The sequence below is a fragment of the Capra hircus genome, chromosome 14, assembly GCF_001704415.2.
Source record: "Capra hircus breed San Clemente chromosome 14, ASM170441v1, whole genome shotgun sequence".
Lineage (NCBI taxonomy): Eukaryota > Metazoa > Chordata > Mammalia > Artiodactyla > Bovidae > Capra > Capra hircus.
Window position 1 is genome coordinate 50,822,876 of NC_030821.1, and position 19,420 is coordinate 50,842,295.

The window sequence follows — 19,420 nt, forward strand, 5'->3', positions numbered from 1 at the left end:
CCACTGGAGAAGCAAATGGAAACCCACTCCAGTATCCTTGCCTGGGAAATCCCAGGGACAGAAGAGTCTGTGGGCTACAGTCCATGGGGGTTGCAAAATAGATGGACATGACAGTAACTAAACAAGTGATACTGTACATACCACATTTTAAATATAGCTCTGAATAACAAGCAAAGATATGAACTGGATTTTCATAAGGGCAAACTGATTTTCTAAAGAGAAAACACCTAATAACTGATTCACACACCTAAGGGTGAATCAACCCCCATCTCAGAAACATGGACTTCAAATCAATCTGCAGTGAACCACAAGTTTCTTTTTTAATTTCCAATCCATCGTGGACAGATGCATAAAAGAGTAAGAATGAATTATAGTTGATCCTTGAACAATGCAGGTTTGAACCACACAGGTCCACTTCCACTGAGGTATTTTTCTGTATCAAATGCTGCAGTACTACAGGCAGTGGTGGGCTGATTATACAGACGTGTAGGAACTGCAAGTATGGAGGGCCAATTATCAATTACACACATGGATTAACCCCTGGGCTTAACCCTGGTTCAAGGGTCAACTGTACTAGCTAAATAAAAAATTTTAACAGATGTTACAAAATCCAAACCCAATTTTTTTTTACACAGATTCAACAGACATAAAATTATAATGACAAATTGCTATGAAAGTTTCCAAACACTTTCAATCTTATCAGGAACAGTTCCTGAGGTGCTTGTCCACGGACCCGTGGGAACAAGACTACTCTGTTCACAGCAAGGAAAATACAACAAAGCACAGTGACATCACCTAGTACAGAAAGTTCAGTGCGCTGCACCCAGAAAAGAACCACGACGGAAGTAGAGACAAAAGCACCTCCTCTGCTTTGTGCTGACCACTCTACTTTTACAGGGAAAATGGGTTAAACGATGGGTTCCACAGACATTTTTCTCTGAAACTTACCTTTGTATCTTCCCCAATCATGTTTTCTCTTTCATAGTAATGCTGAAGTTGTAGGTTATGTTTTTCTTCTTCTTCTTTCTTCTTTCTTTCTGCTTCTTTTCGTCTTTCTTCAGCTAACCGAATAAGCTCTTCGTTTTTCAGTCTTTGCTTTAAAATAAAGAAAAAATACACACTCCATACACACATTCAGTTCATTCATATTTGTGTGAAATAAAGAGATAAAACGGAGGTGATAGATGATATGCGCTCAAGTCACTCAGTTGTGTCCGATCCTTTGCAACCCTTTGGACTGTAGCCCACCAGGCTCCTCTGGCCATGGGATTTTCCAGGCAAGAATACTGGAGTGGGTTGCCATTTCCTCCTCCAGGGGATCCTCTTGACCTAGGGATCAAACCTGTGTCTCCTGCACTGCAGGCAGATTCTTTACTGCTGAGTCATCAAGGAAACCCATAGATGACATACTGGTCTGTTTAATAATAAAATATTAGGCATCTAAAATATTACAACATGCTAGTCAGTCTAAACTATTTTTTGGCTGTAAAAAATAGTTTATCTCTTTTCTTTTCTTAATTTAGTATTTCTTAATTATCTCTTCTTAATTTAGTATCTCTTTTAATTTAGTATTTTATTTTTATAAAATAACATCTAACAAATGCATATTGATCTGCTATTTTCTAAATGTATTCCAAGACTGTTCTCCTTTGTGAGTAATAGGTATCTTTTCAAGTCAAAGTAAGGAGTTCATTCTCAGACTAAGCAGAAAAAGAGAGTAGGGAAAAAATGCACCTCCTCCTCTTTCTCCCTTTTCTTTTCCTGCTCCTCTTCATACTCTTGCTGGATTCGAGCTCTCTGTTCTGCAAGCCGTTTTTCTTCTTTTTCTTCAGCAATTCTTAATCTCTCTCGCTCTGCTTCTTCTCTTTGTTTCTTTTCCTCAATCTAAAGAATTAAACCTAGTTATTACTTTGTGAAACTCATGAAAAGTTAGAATACCACTTAATTTACCCTGTTATCCTATGAATTCAACCTTTATATCCTGCTTTTATAAGTAAAAGTAAGTTCCTAAATTTTTCAGTTTTCTATATTGTATTAGAGGCCACATGATATAATGATAAGAGCTCTAAGTAAAATTCCAGCTCCCACAGACCTTACGAAACTTTCTGGTTCAGTTTTGTCATTTGGTAAAAAAGAGTTACAAACGTCTATATCTCAAAGTGGTGCTCAAAGATTGAAATGAAAATATGTATGTAAAAAACATAAAAGTTCCTATGTAGAAGGTCCAGTACTTAGTAATTCATGATTATATTCTTCTATAATGACTACTACTGCTGCTGCTGTTAAGTCACTTCAGTTGTGTCCGACTCTGTGTGACCCCATAGACAGCAGCCCGCCAGGCTCCCCCGTCCCTGGCATTCTCCAGGCAAGAACACTGGAGTGGGTTGCCATTTCCTTCTTCAACGCATGAAAGTGAAAAGTGAAAGGGAAGTCACTCAGTCGTATCCGACTCTTAGCGACCCCATGGACTGCAGCCCACCAGGCTCCCCCATCCATAGGATTTTCCCGGCAAGAGTACTGGAGTGGGGTGCCATTGCCTTCTCCAATGACTACTACTACTATGTCTCAAAGTTCCTTGTGACTAGTATCCTGAAACAGCAGTGAAATGTTTTAGCAACCATTCTTTAAGTAGAAATCTCTTCCCTAGAACAGCCTTTCTTATTTTCTTTCTAATGACAAGATGTAAGGTTTATGAAGATGTCAGCTACAAGGATTCGTAATTAAGTTTTGTTTGAATGCCACCTGAAACCTGCAGTGCTGAGTGTTCTAGGCGAATATTATAAGGCAAAGTCTAAGATGTGACAGGAGGAAGACTCTAAGAGATAGTCTACATCCTTCATGAATGAGACACAGAAGAATGACAGCATGGGACCCGAGGATTCATGATGCTGGTTTAAAGATATCAATAAATTTTTATTCCTCTTAAGTATGGATTGATCATGACTGTTCACAATATTTTAAGAGTTCTTATCTGCATTTCCTCTAGTCTCAAGGTTGCTATATTTAGTGCTGTCAAACTTTTGAGCTATAACAACTGTAGTCTTCTTACCTATGCCACAACTTCACATGCTAGGGCTTTTTCCAACATTTACCACAAACCTTTTAAATATGTACAGTCCTAATATTTAGGACAAAGTGGTGTGTATGTAATAAGCTCCTCAATTACAATAGCCCTAAAGAAAACATCATTCATGAACCATACAATAAAACCACACATTTAACACTCAGTTCCCTTTTTCTCCTCCATGAAAAAAATTATCACAATCACCAGGTCACTTCACCATTAATGGGTCACAATCATAAATGATCTCACACCTAATGAATCCACAGAAATATCATTCCAACAAAAATGCCACACAGCTCTTCCAAAGAAAGAGAAAACCATTGAGCAAACCATTGCTCAGATCAATGGTTTGCAAACCATATAATACAAAAGTAGTTCAATGGTCCTGCAAATAGTTTGTTAAACTTGCTAATTATTTTCAAAGTTGCAGTTTAAAATGACATCTAAACACTCACATGTATTATTCACCAAATTTGAAGCACATGAAGACTATTGCTACACTAAAACTAATGGTATAAGTTTTTTAGTGTTAAAACTTAATTATGCAGACATGGAGCTAAGACTTCCTTTGCATCTTTGTGCATAGATCTGAACATTTTATAACATTTATTTTAACACTTAAAGTTTGGGGATTCTTTTTTGTCTGACACTATATTGTTATATTAATAAATACCATTTAGCTATTTTACATTTTCTTGGAGCTCTGGAATAGATTTTGTTTGAGGGGAAAGCAGGAGATTTTAACAGATTCCTAAAAGAAAAATACATAAACCATCACTTTATAGGCTGGGAGAACTGAAGGTTGAACTTACTCTGAAACTAGTAAGTCAAAGTTTCCCACAATACTACTATTTTTTTCCCAGAAGACAGACACTGGAGAGTGTGGACTCTCTAGGTATGACACTTAAAGGCAGGAGACTTGGGGCCAGTGTCCTAGTTCTGCCAACACAGGAGAGCCTCAGCCTTTTTTTGGTCTTAAAATAAAAAATAGTAATACCTTCCTCAGAGAATTGTGAGGTTTAATAAGAAAATATATGTAAACCTATCTTACAAAAAATAAAAGACTACAGAATGACAAGATTTATTTATTTTTCCCTAAATTCTACCCTCAGTTCAGTCGGTCAGTCACGTCCAACTCTTGCAGCTCCAAGGACTGCAGCATGCCAGGCTTCCCTGTCTATCGCCAACTCCCGGACTTTAAATTCATGTCCGTCGAGTTGGTGATGCCATCCAACTATCTCATTCTCTGTCATCCTCTTCTCTTCCTGCCTTCAATCTTTCCCAGCATCAGGGTCTTTTCCAATGAGTCAGTTCTTCCCATCAGGTGGCCAAAGTATTGGAGCTTGGGTTTCAGCATCAGTCCTTCGAATGAATATACAGGACTGATCTCCTTTAGGATGGACTGGTTGGATCTCCTTCCAGTCCAAGGGACTCTCTCAAGAGTCTTATCAACACCACAGTTCAAAAGCATCAATTCTTCACTGCCCTGCTTTCTTTATGATCCAACTCTCATATCCATACATGGCAACTGGGAAAACCATAGCTTTGACTAGATGGACTTTTGTTGGCAATGTCTCTGCTTTTGAATATGCTATCTAGGTTGGTCATTACTTTTCTTCCAAGGAGTAAGCGTCTTTTAATTTCATGGCTGCAGTCACCATTTGCAGTGATTTTGGAGCCCATAAAAATAAAGTCAGCCACTGTTTCCCCATCTATTTTCCAAGAAGTGATGGGACCAGATGCCATGATCTTCGTTTTCTGAATGTTGAGCTTTAAGCCAACTTTTTCACTCTCCTCTTTCACTTTCATCAAGAGGCTCTATAGTTCTTCTTCACTTTCTGTCATAAGGGTGGTGTCATCTGCATATCTGAGGTTATTGATATTTCTCCCAGCAATCTTGATTCCAGCTTGTGCTTCTTCCAGTCCAGCGTTTCTCATGATGTACTCTGCATGTAAGTTAAATAAGCAGGGTGACAATATACAGCCTTGACGTACTCCTTTTCCTATTTGGAACCAGTCTGTTGTTTCAAGTCTAGTTCTACCTGTTGCTTCCTGAGCTGCATATAGGCTTCTCAAGAGGCAGGTCAGGTGGTCTCGTATTTCCTCCCATCTCTTTCAGAATTTTCCACAGTTTAGTGTGATCCACACAGTCAAAGGCTTTGGCATAATCAATAAAGCAGAAATAGGTGTTTTTCTGGAACTTTCTTGCTTTTTCAATGATCCAGTGGATGTTGGCAATTTGATCTCTGGTTCCTCTGCCTTTTCTAAAACCAGCTTGAACATCTGGAAGTTCATGGTTCATGTATTGCTGAAGCCTGGCTTGGAGAATTTTAAGCATTACTTTACAAGCATGTGAAATGAGTGCAATTGCGCAGTAGTTTGAGTATTCTTTGGCATTGGAATAAAAACTGACCTTTTCTAGTCCTATGGCTACTGTTGAGTTTTCCAAATTTGCTGGCATATTGAGTGCAGCACTTTCACAGTATCATCTTTTAGGATTTGAAATAGCTCAACTGGAATTCCATCACCTCCACTAGCTTTGTTCATAATGACACTTCTTAAGGCCTACTTGAAGTCACATTCCAAGATGTCTGGCTCTAGGTGAGTGATCACGCCATCGTGATTATCTGGGTCATGAAGTTCTTTTTTGTACAGTTCTTCTGTGTATTCTGGGCTTCCCTGGTGGCTCAGACGTTAAAACGTCTGCCTGCAATGCAGGAGACCTGGGTTCGATCCCTGGGTTGGGAAGATCCCCTGGAGAAGGAAATGGCATCCCACTCCAGTATTCTCACCTGGAGAATCCCATGGATGGAGGAGCCTGGTGGGCTACAGTCCGTGGGGTCACAAAGAGTTGGACACGACTGAGCGACTTCACTTTCACTCTGTGTATTCTTGCCACCTCTTCTTAATATCTTCTGCTTCTGTTCAGTCCATACCCTTTCTGTCCTTTAATGTGCCCATCTTTGCATAAAATGTTCCCTAGGTATCTCTAATTTTCTTGAAGAGATCTCTAGTCTTCCCATTGTATTGTTTTCCTCTATTTCTTTGCACTGATCTCTGAGGAAGGCTTTCTTATCTTTCCTTGCTATTATTTGGAACTCTGCATTCAAATGGGTATGTCTTTCCTCTTCTCCTTTGCTTTTCACTTCCTTTCTTTTCACAGCTATTTGTAAGGCCTCCTGAGACAGCCATTTTGCTTGTTTGCATTTCTTTTTCTTGGAGATGGTCTTGATCCCTGTCTCCTATACAATGTCACGAACCTCTGTTCATAGTTCATCAGGTACTCTATCAGATCTAGTCCCTTAAATCTGTTTCTCACTTCCACTGTACAGTCATAAGGGATTTGATTAGGTCATACCTGAATGGTCTAGTGGTTTTCTTCACTTTCTTCAATTTCAGTCTGAATTTGGCAATAAGGAGCTCATGATCTCAGCCACAGTCAGCTCCTGGTCTTGTTTTTGCTGAGTGTATAGAGCTTCTCCATCTTTGGCTGCAAAGAATGAAATCAATCTGATTTCGGTGTTGACCATCTGGTGATGTCCATGTGTAGTCTTCTCTTGTGTTGCTGGAAGATGTGTAGTCTTCTCTTGTGTTGTTGGAAGAGGGTGTTTGCTATGACCAGTGTGTTCTCTTGGCAGAACTCTATTAGCCTTTGCCCTGCTTCATTCTGTACTCCAAGGACAAATTTACCTGTTATTCCAGGTGTTTCTTGACTTTCTACTTTCACATTCCAGTCCCCTATAATGAAAAGGACATCTTTTGGGGGTGTTAGTTCTAAAAGGTCTTGTGGGTCTTCATAGAACTGTTCAACTTCAGCTCCTTCAGCACTACTGGTCGGGGCATAGACTTGGATTACTGTGATATTGAATGGTTTGCCTTGGAAACGAACAGAGATCATTCTGTCATTTTTGAGACTGCATCCCAGTACTGCATTTTGGACTCTTTTGTTGACAATGATGGCTACTGCAGTTCTTCTTAGGGAATCATGCCCACAGTATTAGATATAATGGTCATCGGAGTCATATTCATCCATTCCAGTCCACCTTAGTTCGCTGATTCCTAGAATGTCGATGTTCACTCTTGTCATCTCCTGTTTGACCACTTCCAATTTGCCTTGATTAATGGACCTAATATTCCAGATTCCTATGCAACCTTGTTCTTTACAGCATCAGACCTTGCTTCTTTCACCAGTCACATCCACAACTGGGTGTTGCTTTTGCTTTGGCTCCTTCCTGTCATTCTTTCTGGATTTATTTCTCCACTGATCTCTAGTAGCATATAGGGCAAGAATACTGAAGTGGTTTGCCATTCCCTTCTCCAGTGGACTGCATTCTGTCTGACCTCTCCACCATGACCCGTCTGTCTTGGGTGGTCCCACATGGTATGGCTTAGTTTCACTGAGTTAGACAGGGCTGTGGTCCATGTGATCAGACTGGCTAGTTGTCTGTGACCCATGCTTCCAGTCCTTTAAATCCACCCAAAATACTTGAGCTGTATTGCCAGATCAATTATCCTTAGGACCACATCCATTATGTCACTGCCTTATTTAAGAGTCCATAATAATTAGGATCAAAAAGATGGCATCTTTGAGTAGACTCTCTTTAAGAATTTAGGAGGCTGGGATCAGACTGGATAGCCTTAAGTGTCAGACTAAGGCATATGGACAGTTTATTTAGAAAAGCTACTGACAGATTATAAATAAAGAAGAAAAGTGTGAGAAATTATATCAAAGGAAGATTAACCTGGCCAAAGATTAATCTGACACTGGGTTGTAAGTGTGGGTATGGAAGGGAGGATGGTAAGAAGAGAAAATATTGTGAGCCCACTATGGGCAGGTGTTTAATTCACCTCAGGCTCCATCCCAAGGGTGGACACAGTATGAGAGTTCAATAAACCCATTTGCTTAATAAACACCTGATGCCCAAGTGTCTTTCTCTGGGCATTTCTAGTGTTTTAAATGCAATTTGCTTACACATATAAATGAAGCAAATAAATACAAAATGTGAGAGTATTTTTAATATTTACTTACAAACTAAACAACTGAGTCAAGAATATAAAATCATTTAGAAAAAAACTATTTCTATTAACACATAAACAACTAGAAAGATTTCATTTTATGCCTAATAGGTGAACATTTTAAGAGTTTCAGTTTTAGAAATTCTAGCACTCTCTAACACTTAATGATTTAACAAAATTTTAAAAAGATTAAGTCAACTGGTATTCCTAACATGTCTCCTTATTCCTTTTTCATATATAAAACAGTATAATAATATAAATTAAATAATATAATTTCTATCTAATATGAATTAGATATTTTAGATAACTGCATGGCATTTTAGAATTTATTCTTTATCTTGTGGATAAAATATTTCAAGTTTATTAAAACTTTTATGAAACTTTGAAACCATGATCAAATAAGCATTTCACCTGAAAACGAAGAAAATTCTTGTATAATTCCTGCTGTTTAATCTGAAGTTCAGTTGGAGGCTCACTAAAAATATTTCCCCGAGCAAAAGGAGAGCTCTGTGTTTGCATATGACCTTGAAAAGGAAAATTTGCAAAAACATACCATTAGCCAGTGCTTAGAAAACATAAAGGCTAAAGAATAAAGACTCTGCTAAATAAACTGAAATTCTGAAAAAATGTGCTAAATATGGAAGCCCAGAGGCTAAACTCAGAAGACGACCAAGATTAGAATCTAAAGACCAGATGAAAAGAGAGGGAAAATTGGTGAAACTAAAATAAAATTAATACACAGTTGAAAAATCATAATATAGCTCTATCCGAAAGTCATCAAGGAAACATAAAAGTAACCTAAGCAACTCTCACTGCAGCAAAGGCTTTAAAATAAAATTTATAAAGCACACATTTAAGTTCTTATGTATGATATAAATATCCTTTTCTTAAGAATACTGCTTAATTACACATTAAATGTATTATGTATACACATATAAAATTTTTCTAAAATTGCTTTTAAAAAATCAGTGGATTCCTATCCATGGTTTAAAACACAGATTAGAAAATTAGCTCTAAAAACATTTTTAATTTTTACAAAATTAAAATGACAATCACTGTAATACTTTTTACTTAAAAATTATATCAGATTAATGATACAAATTTGAAGATTAAAAATATGCTATATATATGTTATTTACAAATAGTATTAAACATTCTGGGAAAGGAAAAATACTATTTTATAAAAGCAGCCTGGAAAATAAGTATATCACAGCAGTCTTTTGAAAGAAGAAAAAAATTGCATGCAAATTTAAGGCTCACATAACTTTTTAATATCAGTTTATATTTATATAAAAATATGTCATTTTTTAGTTTCCTTATACCATCAATCTAAAGCATTTATTTCTCTCACTCATATAGTGGTTGTAAGCCAATTGCTTTGCAGTTGAGCTGTCATCTAGGTCTCTTTTCCTTTGTATTTAAATTTACTAATGCTTACTTGAATAGACAGCAGAAAGGCAAATCAATACGTAAACATTAAAAGCTTAGGTTATGGTGGAAAAGCTGATCAGCAAAACAAAACTGAGTAGTTTGTTTCACATTGAAATCTGTCAAATTCTAAACCTTTGAGGCAATTAGAGAAGAAGTATTGTTAGAGACAGGCAAGGTAAGTTCCTTTAAACATAAAAGCATTATTAAAAAAAACCAAAGGGAAAGACATACTCTAAACAAAGAAAATGAAAATGCATTCAAGCATCATAATAAGCAAAAAAATAAATTTAATCTAAATTAGTATGAACTTTATAAACATGATTTTTCATCCAAAAACCATGAAGTAAAAGAAAAACAACAAACATTAAGAAGAGCTTTTAAAACAGGCCTAATGAAGACAAAATATTAGAGGATAGTGAATCTCAAGTATATATTAAGATATTCAACTTCCAGGCATATTTGAGCTCCCTTAAGGCCTTTAGGAGAAGGCAATGGCAACCCACTCCAGTACTCTCGCCTGGAAAATCCCATGGACGGAGGAACCTGGGTGGCTGCAGTCCATGGGGTCGCAAAGAGTTGGACACGACTGAAGCAACTTAGCAGCAGTAGCAGTAGCAGCAAGGCCTTTAAAATACTACATGTCACATATGTATATTGTATGTGTGAACACATGTATATAAATACACACACATACATAAACTCATATACATATATGATGGCATAGCAACAAATTAGGTGACTCTCAATAGTTTTTTTGCATTCAGAAAGTCTATTTTAGGTTAATTCTTAGAAAATGAAAGTTAATTTAGGGAATTTCAATGCACAAAAAAGGGGAATTTAAACATTTTATGATTTCGTTAACTAGAGCATCCTGACCACATCCTGGCCACGAATTAGCACCAAAACCCTGGTGTTAGACACAATAAAAATAGATAACAAATTCTGCTGTGTATATTCAATCATCAAGGTTGTGCTCTTTTATGGGAAAGAGTCATGGAAACTTTCTATTTTTCCTGTGTTTTTGCTTGGTAAGCAAAGCTAGATGCCTGACGTGTTATTATGACGACAGAGAAAGTTCTAAGCTAAGAGGGAACTATGTACAAACAATACAGGGGGTGGAAGAGAGGAGTAGTGAAGGGGTCTATACCACTGATCTCAATACAGACTGCTCCAGAAGCAGCAGCCAATGAAGAGAAAAATAATGGTAATCAGAAAGAAGCAAAATTCTCTACAATAAAATGAAAAGGTGTTTTGATATACAAAGAAATAAAATAAGTTTACTTTGCCTTCTGGTCACATTCCCCATTTATTTACAGTAAACGCTCTGTGCTCTCTCAAAAATTTTAATTTTAGACAAGAACACTGTATTAAAGAGTCCTTTCAAAATATCCCTGACTGATCATACAGTCTTTTAAAAAATTTTTTAAATGTTTAATACATATGACTTATTGGCCAAACCGGTAGACTAAATGGTGAGCTCTGATTCAAATTACTAGCCTTGCATCTTTCAAGCCTTTGATAGCAGCACTAATTTCTGCAGTCTTTTGGAACACTTCAAGAGATGTACTGTAGGTTGTTTCCATGGACAGCCTGTATCACTATTTAATCTCTAATTATAAGAAAATACTTTCCTACTTTGATCCACAGTAGATTTTTACACAGTGAATCTAGTTCTGATTTTTGGACTACTAAAAAGTAGAATTTTCGATGAAATTATTAATTTGGCTCTCACTCCTTAATAATTCAATTTGCTGTAAATAAATGGTTATTTTTATAGGCATCAAAATATAAGGCAGTATATTCTTTAAACTTCACTTGAATTCTAAATATATAACATATTTTCCCATATACTTGATAAAGAAAGATGATTACAAATTTTCCTGGCAAGTCATAAAGATACTGAATAATCTTTAATTTACAGAATCTTTAAAGGATCCTGTTTAACACCAAACCAAAGGTATACGCTTATGAAAGGGAGATGTGACCAGAAGTCAATTATTTACTTCTTTGTACACTGTGGCTTATAAGGGAGGGCAAATGTTTATAAAACAAACAAAAAATGAATTTCACTGTATAATTTACCATACAACATCTGGTATGTTCTCACTAATTTAAACTAATTCTTATGGGTGTAAGAACCAAACTCTATATGGGTGGAAAAAAAAAAAAAAAAGAAAACTATTTAAGAAATGTCCTTCCCACTAGCAAAATGAAGCTGTTAGCACAGCTAAAATACATATAAGAACTAATAAAGCTGAGAAGAAATACATAGTATAATATTAAGGAGCAAAATGTATCTCTTTATTCATTTTTTCGAAATACCTATATAGAAAAGTTATTGTAAATAGCATAAATAATGTGTTATGCTTTCTGACTCAGAAAAAGCAAATTCTCAAAATCTTAATAAGAACTTTGTTGGAGAACAGAAGAGAAATACTACTGAACAACTTCAGAAACGTAAAAAATTATATATATATGATTAAAAACCTGAGTTTTTATTTGCAGCATCTTCTTGGTTCTCAGCATTTGAAGTGGCTAAAGTTTGGTCTAGAGATACAACAGCCCTTTTATCTTCATATGTTCTTGCATCTGGGTTATGGTAGGCATCTATATTTTGTCTGTGCATTCTATTCAAATCAGCTGAGAGGGAAAAAATAAGCCATTTATTTCAATAAACACACTCCTATAATTAATATGCTTAATAGAAATGAAGAGAACCAATAGGACCAGAGCTGGAATAATTAAATGGTATCTTGGTACCCTGAAAACAGAAACAAGATTATCAAAACTTTTAAGATATTCTTCAAAAATAATGTTACAAAACAAATTCAAAATTAGTAGAGAACTTAAAGAGTGTATATGTTTTTGACAATCCATAAAAACCTTATTTATATGTACCTTACCTTAGAACTTTGACTATCTAAATATAGAACAAATAGTAGCAATTCAAAACAAGTCACAGTGAAATTTACCCAACATCATTAGTATTCCTAATGAAAAAATATCGTGGAATGGGGTTTTAAAACATATTCAAAGATTTTCTTTTATATAAATATTCCTTAAAAGATGGAGCTCTATTCCCCTCTAGAGTGTGGATTACTTCTTATGAAAAGGATTCTGCATAATGATGGTATAAAACTTTCAAGGCTACTTCATAAAAGACATTATGTTTCCATCTTGCTAGATCTATTGGTTCACTCACTTAGAAGAAAGCCAACTACCATTCCATAATGAACACTCAAAGGAGCTCTAAGGGGAAGCCCACATGGCAAGGAACTGAGGCCTCCTGAGTCCTGTGAGGGAGCCATAGAGAAAACAGATTCTCCAATCCCAATCAAGCCTTTGATTTATAGCCCTGACTGACACATTAAAAGGGTCAATTCTATCATATGCAAATTATCTCTCAATAAATCACATAAAAACAAACATAAATCTAACTGGGGCATATATAATGCATAAAAAATATTTAAATACCTAATCAAATATATGCGAAGCAATCTTGCTATTAATCAATTAGAACTATGAGATATTTTTGTTATCTTTCAAACTGGTTTTTTAAATTTTTTTTTCAACTTTTTCTCTTAGCGTACAATTTTTAAAAATTTTAATGCACAGTCAAGTAACATCACCATAATCAGGAATCGGAACAGTCCCATCACCCCCCAAAATTCCATCATAGTTACTCCCTGTCCTCAGCCATAATCTTGGTACCAGTGATTTGTTCTCCATTTCTACAGTTCTGTTATTTTGAGAATATATGTGTTATGTAAAAAGGCTTCTTTCCCTTAGGTCTTCTCTTTGGAGTCTTCCAAATTGTTCTGTGAATCAACAGTTCATTCTTTTTTTTAACCGCTAGGTAGCATCCCATCATATGAATGTACCACAGTTTATCCATTCACTCACTGTACAATATACTCGGTTTTTTCTTTATGGGAACTTTAAAAAAACTGAGAAAGGAAACAGATGTTAAATGTATTACAAATAATCAAAATGAGAGGTACTTACTCTCAAAGGGTTGATGCTATGTTAAAATTGTATGGGTAACAGATTTTGATATTTTATTAATAACTACCTTACAAAGAGATCTTTCTCAGAGAGCTAAGAATATGGTGAACATTCAATTTCTTAAATTTCTTTGTAATAAAAGATGAAACAGGAGTAATTAGAAAAGCCAGCAGCTGAATTAAAGTCATCCAACATAATCCCTGTTATATGGTCTTGGCCATCTAATGAAGCAAAAGAAAACACTGATTTTTACTACATATTGGGAATATAATAGGAAAATTAGGTTCCCTCTCTTTCTCTCAAATGCAACAGCTAAATACAAAACAAACATATTCTTCAAGTTTACTTGCTTTAAAAATACCATTATAAAACAGTTCCACTGCATTTGATAAAATAGCACACCTTTTTTATTTCATGGCATAACTGAAGCATTAAATAAGCAAACTAAACATTACCATTAAAAATAAATATCTCAGAAAGGTTTGCTCCATTCCTGTTAGGTCAAGCAATTCTAAAACAATATTTTATAATTCAATAACAAACACTTATCCTACTCACTTCCACCAATTAAACACATATAGGACACTATAATTACATTCTCTGAACTGGAAATAATCTTTGAGGCAAGCTGGAAACTTCTAGGAAATTATTCCAGTGTTTCCCAAAGTTTCTGTTACATAAACACTTCCTTCATGGTAACTATTATGCTTCTATCAATTCATAATTTAAATTTATTATAGCAAAGACTGGGTAGATCTTTATCAATTTTATGTCCTCCACCTGGGTATAAAGAAACCCTTCCAGCCTCCCAATAAGTTACTTTAGAACCTTGTAACTAGGTTTGAACAATTTTACAAAGACAAAAGTGATATTTCTCCACCTTTAGGTCAGGCCCCATCAAAATTCTCAACTTGTTCTCCCATCCTCTGGACCATGCCTGTGCAGCTAGAAATGAAAGACTGCAAAATTGTAAGAGTGACACACTGGAAGAGGCAGATTCCCAAGTCAGCTCTTGGAGAACCACTCAAATAGCATCAGAATGCAGTTTAAGTGAGAAGTAACTTACACTGCCTTAAGCCTCTGAGAAACGGGAGTTCTTTGTTAGACCACTTTTCACTTAAATGCCTTTACTTTCAAAGGAAATGTTACAGTACCATCCCTAAATGGAAAACCAGTAATATATATTTTTTCCAGTAATATATATTTTTAAATATATATTCAAATAAACATTTAATTTCAAATATTAGAAATGTTAACCATGGATCACCTAAAATCATTTTATTTATAAACAGAATAAGACTTTTACTCTTCAAAATTGTGAACAAAGTATGAGATGAATATAGGAAAGGAATAAATCCATCGGGAAAGAAAAGAGTTACCTCATTAATCTAAGTGGGCCTCAAATATATTTTTTTAAAAAGTCATCTTTAACAGAGAATCAAAGGCATAGCCATTAAGAACTCTAGTAACTCAATACCCCCAATATCTTCTGACTGCAGCACTCAGTTATTCCTACAACAAAGCATAAACCTGAACAACATCAAATTTACTTTGCATCACTCTAATGGGTTTTCTAATTATTCGTTTCCCATTTCTAATTAAATGATTTTTAAAAACCCATTATCTTTCTCTGCTTTTATTATAAGCTAATTGAAGACCATCCAAACATATATAACAAGTTGCAAAAAGTCTCTTTTCAAAGTGCCCGTTGTGTGATTTCTAGATGAAACATTTTTAAGAATACATAATTGAAAGATAAATCAATATAATTCTACAATCTGCCAAACATTTCTGAGGCCAGGTTTTTGTCGAGAGCCCCTGCATTGTGCGGGCATATGGCATATAAGAATTAAACATAACATTCCACAACTACATCAGATCACTTAAGACATCTTATTAGTTTAAAAATATTGTGGTAAGGATTTTATTATTTTTACTAGAAAACTTTAAAAAATTCAAACTACTAGATTCAGTAAAAACTTGCTAACTAACATAAACTTTTCTCTGCAATCGAGTTATTATCATTACAGGGTGAAAAATTTGTAATAATAATAAATGAAGAAAGGCTTTTTAACATGCTGTCATGCTTACTATCAAAATACCTCTTCTGCATCAAGCTGTATAAAAAGAGACCTTTCCTTACAGACTATGATTCCCACTTCTTTCTACTCCCCATTCTTTTAAAAGTTAAACTTAGATTCTTTTAAAAACAACAAATCAGGGACTTCCCTGGTTGTTCGGTGGCTAGGACTCTGCTCCCACTGCAGGGGGCCAGGTCCAACCCCTGATCAGTGTACTGGATCCCACATGCTGCAACCAAGACCTGATGCAGCCAAATAAATAAATATTTTTTAAAGTCAATAAGAAATAACATACTTATCAGATTTCCTTTGTCATCTCTCAGAGGAGCACCACCTCCACCTTTCCCCCAGGGGTTGTAATTTCTCATTTCAGCTTCTAATTTGGCTTCATATACTTCTTTTTCTTCACGTTCTTTCTTTCTTCTTTCTTGTCTTTCTTGAATCTTAACATTAAGAAACATTTGTAAAAACTGCTAACAAGTATTCCGATACAAAAAATTAGTTTTAAGATCAGATTTTATTTTTCTTATTAGAAAACTAGACTTTTTCCCAGTATACTTTACTATAAATTTAATATCACAAATATATGTAAAAACAATTAAAAAATACTTTGGTAGCTGGAATATATAGCTGCTACTCACATCCTGTCACTTGGGCCCTTTCCAACCACTGGTGCCACTTGGACTAAGGTAGCTTCATTTTCCCAACTCCCAGCTTCTACATGAGGTATTCCCTTCCTAACCTCACCATTTTCATGGGCTCCAACAGACTCTCCCTACCTTCATTTTCTTCATCTACCCTTTCATGGTACCTGGCCAGCCACAAACTACTCCCCACACCTCTGAGACCTGGGCCAACTACTCCCTACCCATCACCAGACCTACTCTACCTTGAGCAAACTCCATTCCCAAAGTTCAAAGATATTGAAGGTTCAAAGCTCTCTAGAGAAAGCCAGGCTATTTAAGTATACTTTATGAAAGCACACAAAATGGTCTCATCATCATCAAGTGTAAGCACAGGGTTGGTCTTTAAAGACATATAAATAGGCAATGAATAAAGATCTACATTTTGGAAAGTTACTTTTAAAATCATTACCATATGCATGGCAAATTTAAGCAACTACTTTAGGAAGGTCAAGGAAGTCATCACATATAAAAAATTCTAGGGTTAGGAAATCTGGTTCTGTCAGTGGTGTTTTTAATATGCTCATCTGAAAACAGACAAATACAGCCTCTTGTTTGTAGATTCCTAACACAAAAAAATAATGTTGGTAATTCTGTAATTTTGAAAAAGCCCACTTTTCAAGGAGGTTGCCCAGTGTAGAAAATAGAATAAAAATCTGAGCTTTAGAAGAAATCCAGTGGAATTTTGTAGAAGGGTACCCCAGGTGAATATATATACCTAGAGTTCCAGGGACCTCTCTGGAGAAGATATAACTATTCCCCCAAAAAATCCACACATTGATACAGTTATTCCTAAGTAAACTCTCTCCAAATATTACAAACCACAATAGAATGTTATCTTCCTCCCTAAGTGTTCTGCCTCTGTTCTCCCTATCCTTAAGAGTTCATAGCTTTATCATCCTCTTAGATTACAACACTTAGAATCATCTTAAAGCCCTGTTCTTTCCTCAGTCTCTAAATTTAAGTCCTATTAATGAAATCCAAGAAATGTCTCTGTCGATGTCCTATCCATCTTCCCCACCTGGTACAGGACCTGGTTACTTCCTGGCTGGACTAACTAACAGTTTTACTAAAAGGTTTCTCCGCCACATCTTTCCCAACCATCCACATCACAACCAGATATCTTCCTAAAAGCCACATCTGCTCACATCAATTATAATACTTCTTTCACTCTTTGGCTTAAGATTTCCTCCCTTTGGCTGTCGATAGATAACAAGATGAAACTGAAAACCCGTTACTTGCTATCTTTCACAATCCAGTATAATCTAACACTCCAGCCCCTTCTCCTACATCAATTCCATTCCCTGAATACACCAGGAATTTCATATTTATTCACTGTATAACATGCAACTCAAAAGCCATCAATCATGTGAAGTCCTCCTAATAGCCAAGGCAATTACTCTCCCTATCCCATGCATTCCAGCCTGTCTATATCAAACTTTATCACATTTAATGACAAATAAATGGAATTCTTTCTCAGCCACACTCTGAGTTTTAAAGGGCCACTGTACTAAGACATAAGATGTTTAACATTACATGAATGAACAACTGAAAAAAATGAAATGGATACCTGCTGCTGCAAAGCTTCCTGGTAAGACTGAAATGACTGTTTTGAAGGCTTTGGTTTATCTTCAAAAAACAATCCTGAATTTATTGCTCGATTACTTGTAATTTTCAGCTCATTCTGTCCAACTGTATTCCTACATCAAATACACAATTCATAATTTAAATTCTTTTATGACAAAACAAGAAGAAGATGCAACACTTCTTTGAAATAGCATGGCATATAAGTACATTTAAAATAGAGAAATGGCAACCCACTTCAGTATTCTTGCCTGGGAAATCCCATGACAGAGGAGCCTGGTGGGCTACAGTCCATGGGGTCGCGAAGAGTCAGACATGATAAAGAGACTAACACACACACAAAGCAGAGAAATTATTTCTTTATAGTTCAAAGAGAAAATTTTAAGTAAATGCCCCTTATCTCTGCTTTCAAAATTAATGGAACTTTCAAATTTACTGAATCTATTTCCTAATCTAGGTGGCAGTTACATGCAAGTAAAACGTTCACATACAAATAAAAACACTTGTGATAATTCATCAAGCAGTATACATATGACTTATGCACTTCTCTGAATGCAGTGGAAGTTCCTCAAGTAATATCATAACTAATGATTTACTTAATAAATTTACTCCAAAATAAAGTAATAACTTCCTAGCCATTTTAAGAATAAAACAAAGAATTATAGTAAAAAGTCTATCAGAAAAAAATAAAATTTTTTTCACTGAGTCATAGATTTTATTAATGGCATTGATGGTATAAGATTAATAAAATCCCTAAAACCTTGCCCTGTTTATGGAGGCCTAGGATGGGAATTTTGTCTAAGTTCTAACTGTTGGGTAAAATTACAGCAATGATTCCCTAGTAATTGAAGCCCCTTTCTACTCTTCCTTTTTATTTATTATTTTCTTTTCCCCTGGTAATCCAGGTCTTGTACTTCTTAGAAATTATGCATACAGAACTCAACAAACTCAAAGCAAAAAGGCTCAGAGATCCATATCTATACACATCATGGTCAATGTGCCAAAGGAAAAAGAGAAGAACTGCAAAAGCAGCAAGAAAATAAAGACTCATCATATACAAGGGATCTTCAGTAAGATTAACAGCTCATCAGAAATCCTATGAAGGCCAATAGGCAAGGAAATGACATACTCAGAGAGATGACGGTGGGGGGCGAGGGGGAAGTCAACTAAGAATTCTATATCCAGGAAAACTACGCCTCACAAATAAAAGTGAAATTAGAACATTACTGAATAAAACTCAGAGAAGACATCACTAACAGACCTGTCTTATAAGAAACAGTAAATGATGCACTTCAGGTTGAAATAAAAAACACTTGACAGTAACCGGAGTGAACACAAAGAAATAAAGAACACCAGTTAACAGTAACTACATAGGTAAAGGTTAAAGATATTACTAATATGCTTTTATTTGCAGCTATATTCTCTGATTTAAAAGACAACTACATAAAGGAAAGAAGGAACAGTTAAAAACTACTGATGAGCTTAAATATATAACAATATACTCTGTATGCAATAGTGGCATCAAGAAGGGAAGGAATGGCATTATACTGGAGAAA

At 35.5% G+C, this 19,420-nt stretch overlaps 1 protein-coding gene across 9 annotated transcripts in view; it reads right to left on the reverse strand.

Annotated features, from left to right (window-relative positions):
- Window positions 1–19,420, reverse strand: part of CSPP1 (centrosome and spindle pole associated protein 1) — a 113,738-nt gene that overhangs the window by 23,852 nt on the left and 70,466 nt on the right. For 8 of the 9 annotated variants that reach the window (XM_018058438.1, XM_018058441.1, XM_018058439.1 and 5 more), the window contains 6 exons: window positions 17,851–17,980; window positions 15,893–16,040; window positions 11,999–12,151; window positions 8,492–8,604; window positions 1,735–1,884; window positions 949–1,095 (listed from right to left, as the gene is read on the reverse strand). In XM_018058438.1, the coding sequence (XP_017913927.1) occupies window positions 949–1,095; window positions 1,735–1,884; window positions 8,492–8,604; window positions 11,999–12,151; window positions 15,893–16,040; window positions 17,851–17,980 (841 nt within the window). The remainder of the gene's footprint in view (window positions 1–948; window positions 1,096–1,734; window positions 1,885–8,491; window positions 8,605–11,998; window positions 12,152–15,892; window positions 16,041–17,850; window positions 17,981–19,420) is intronic. The other variant, XM_018058442.1, reaches the window with a different exon arrangement.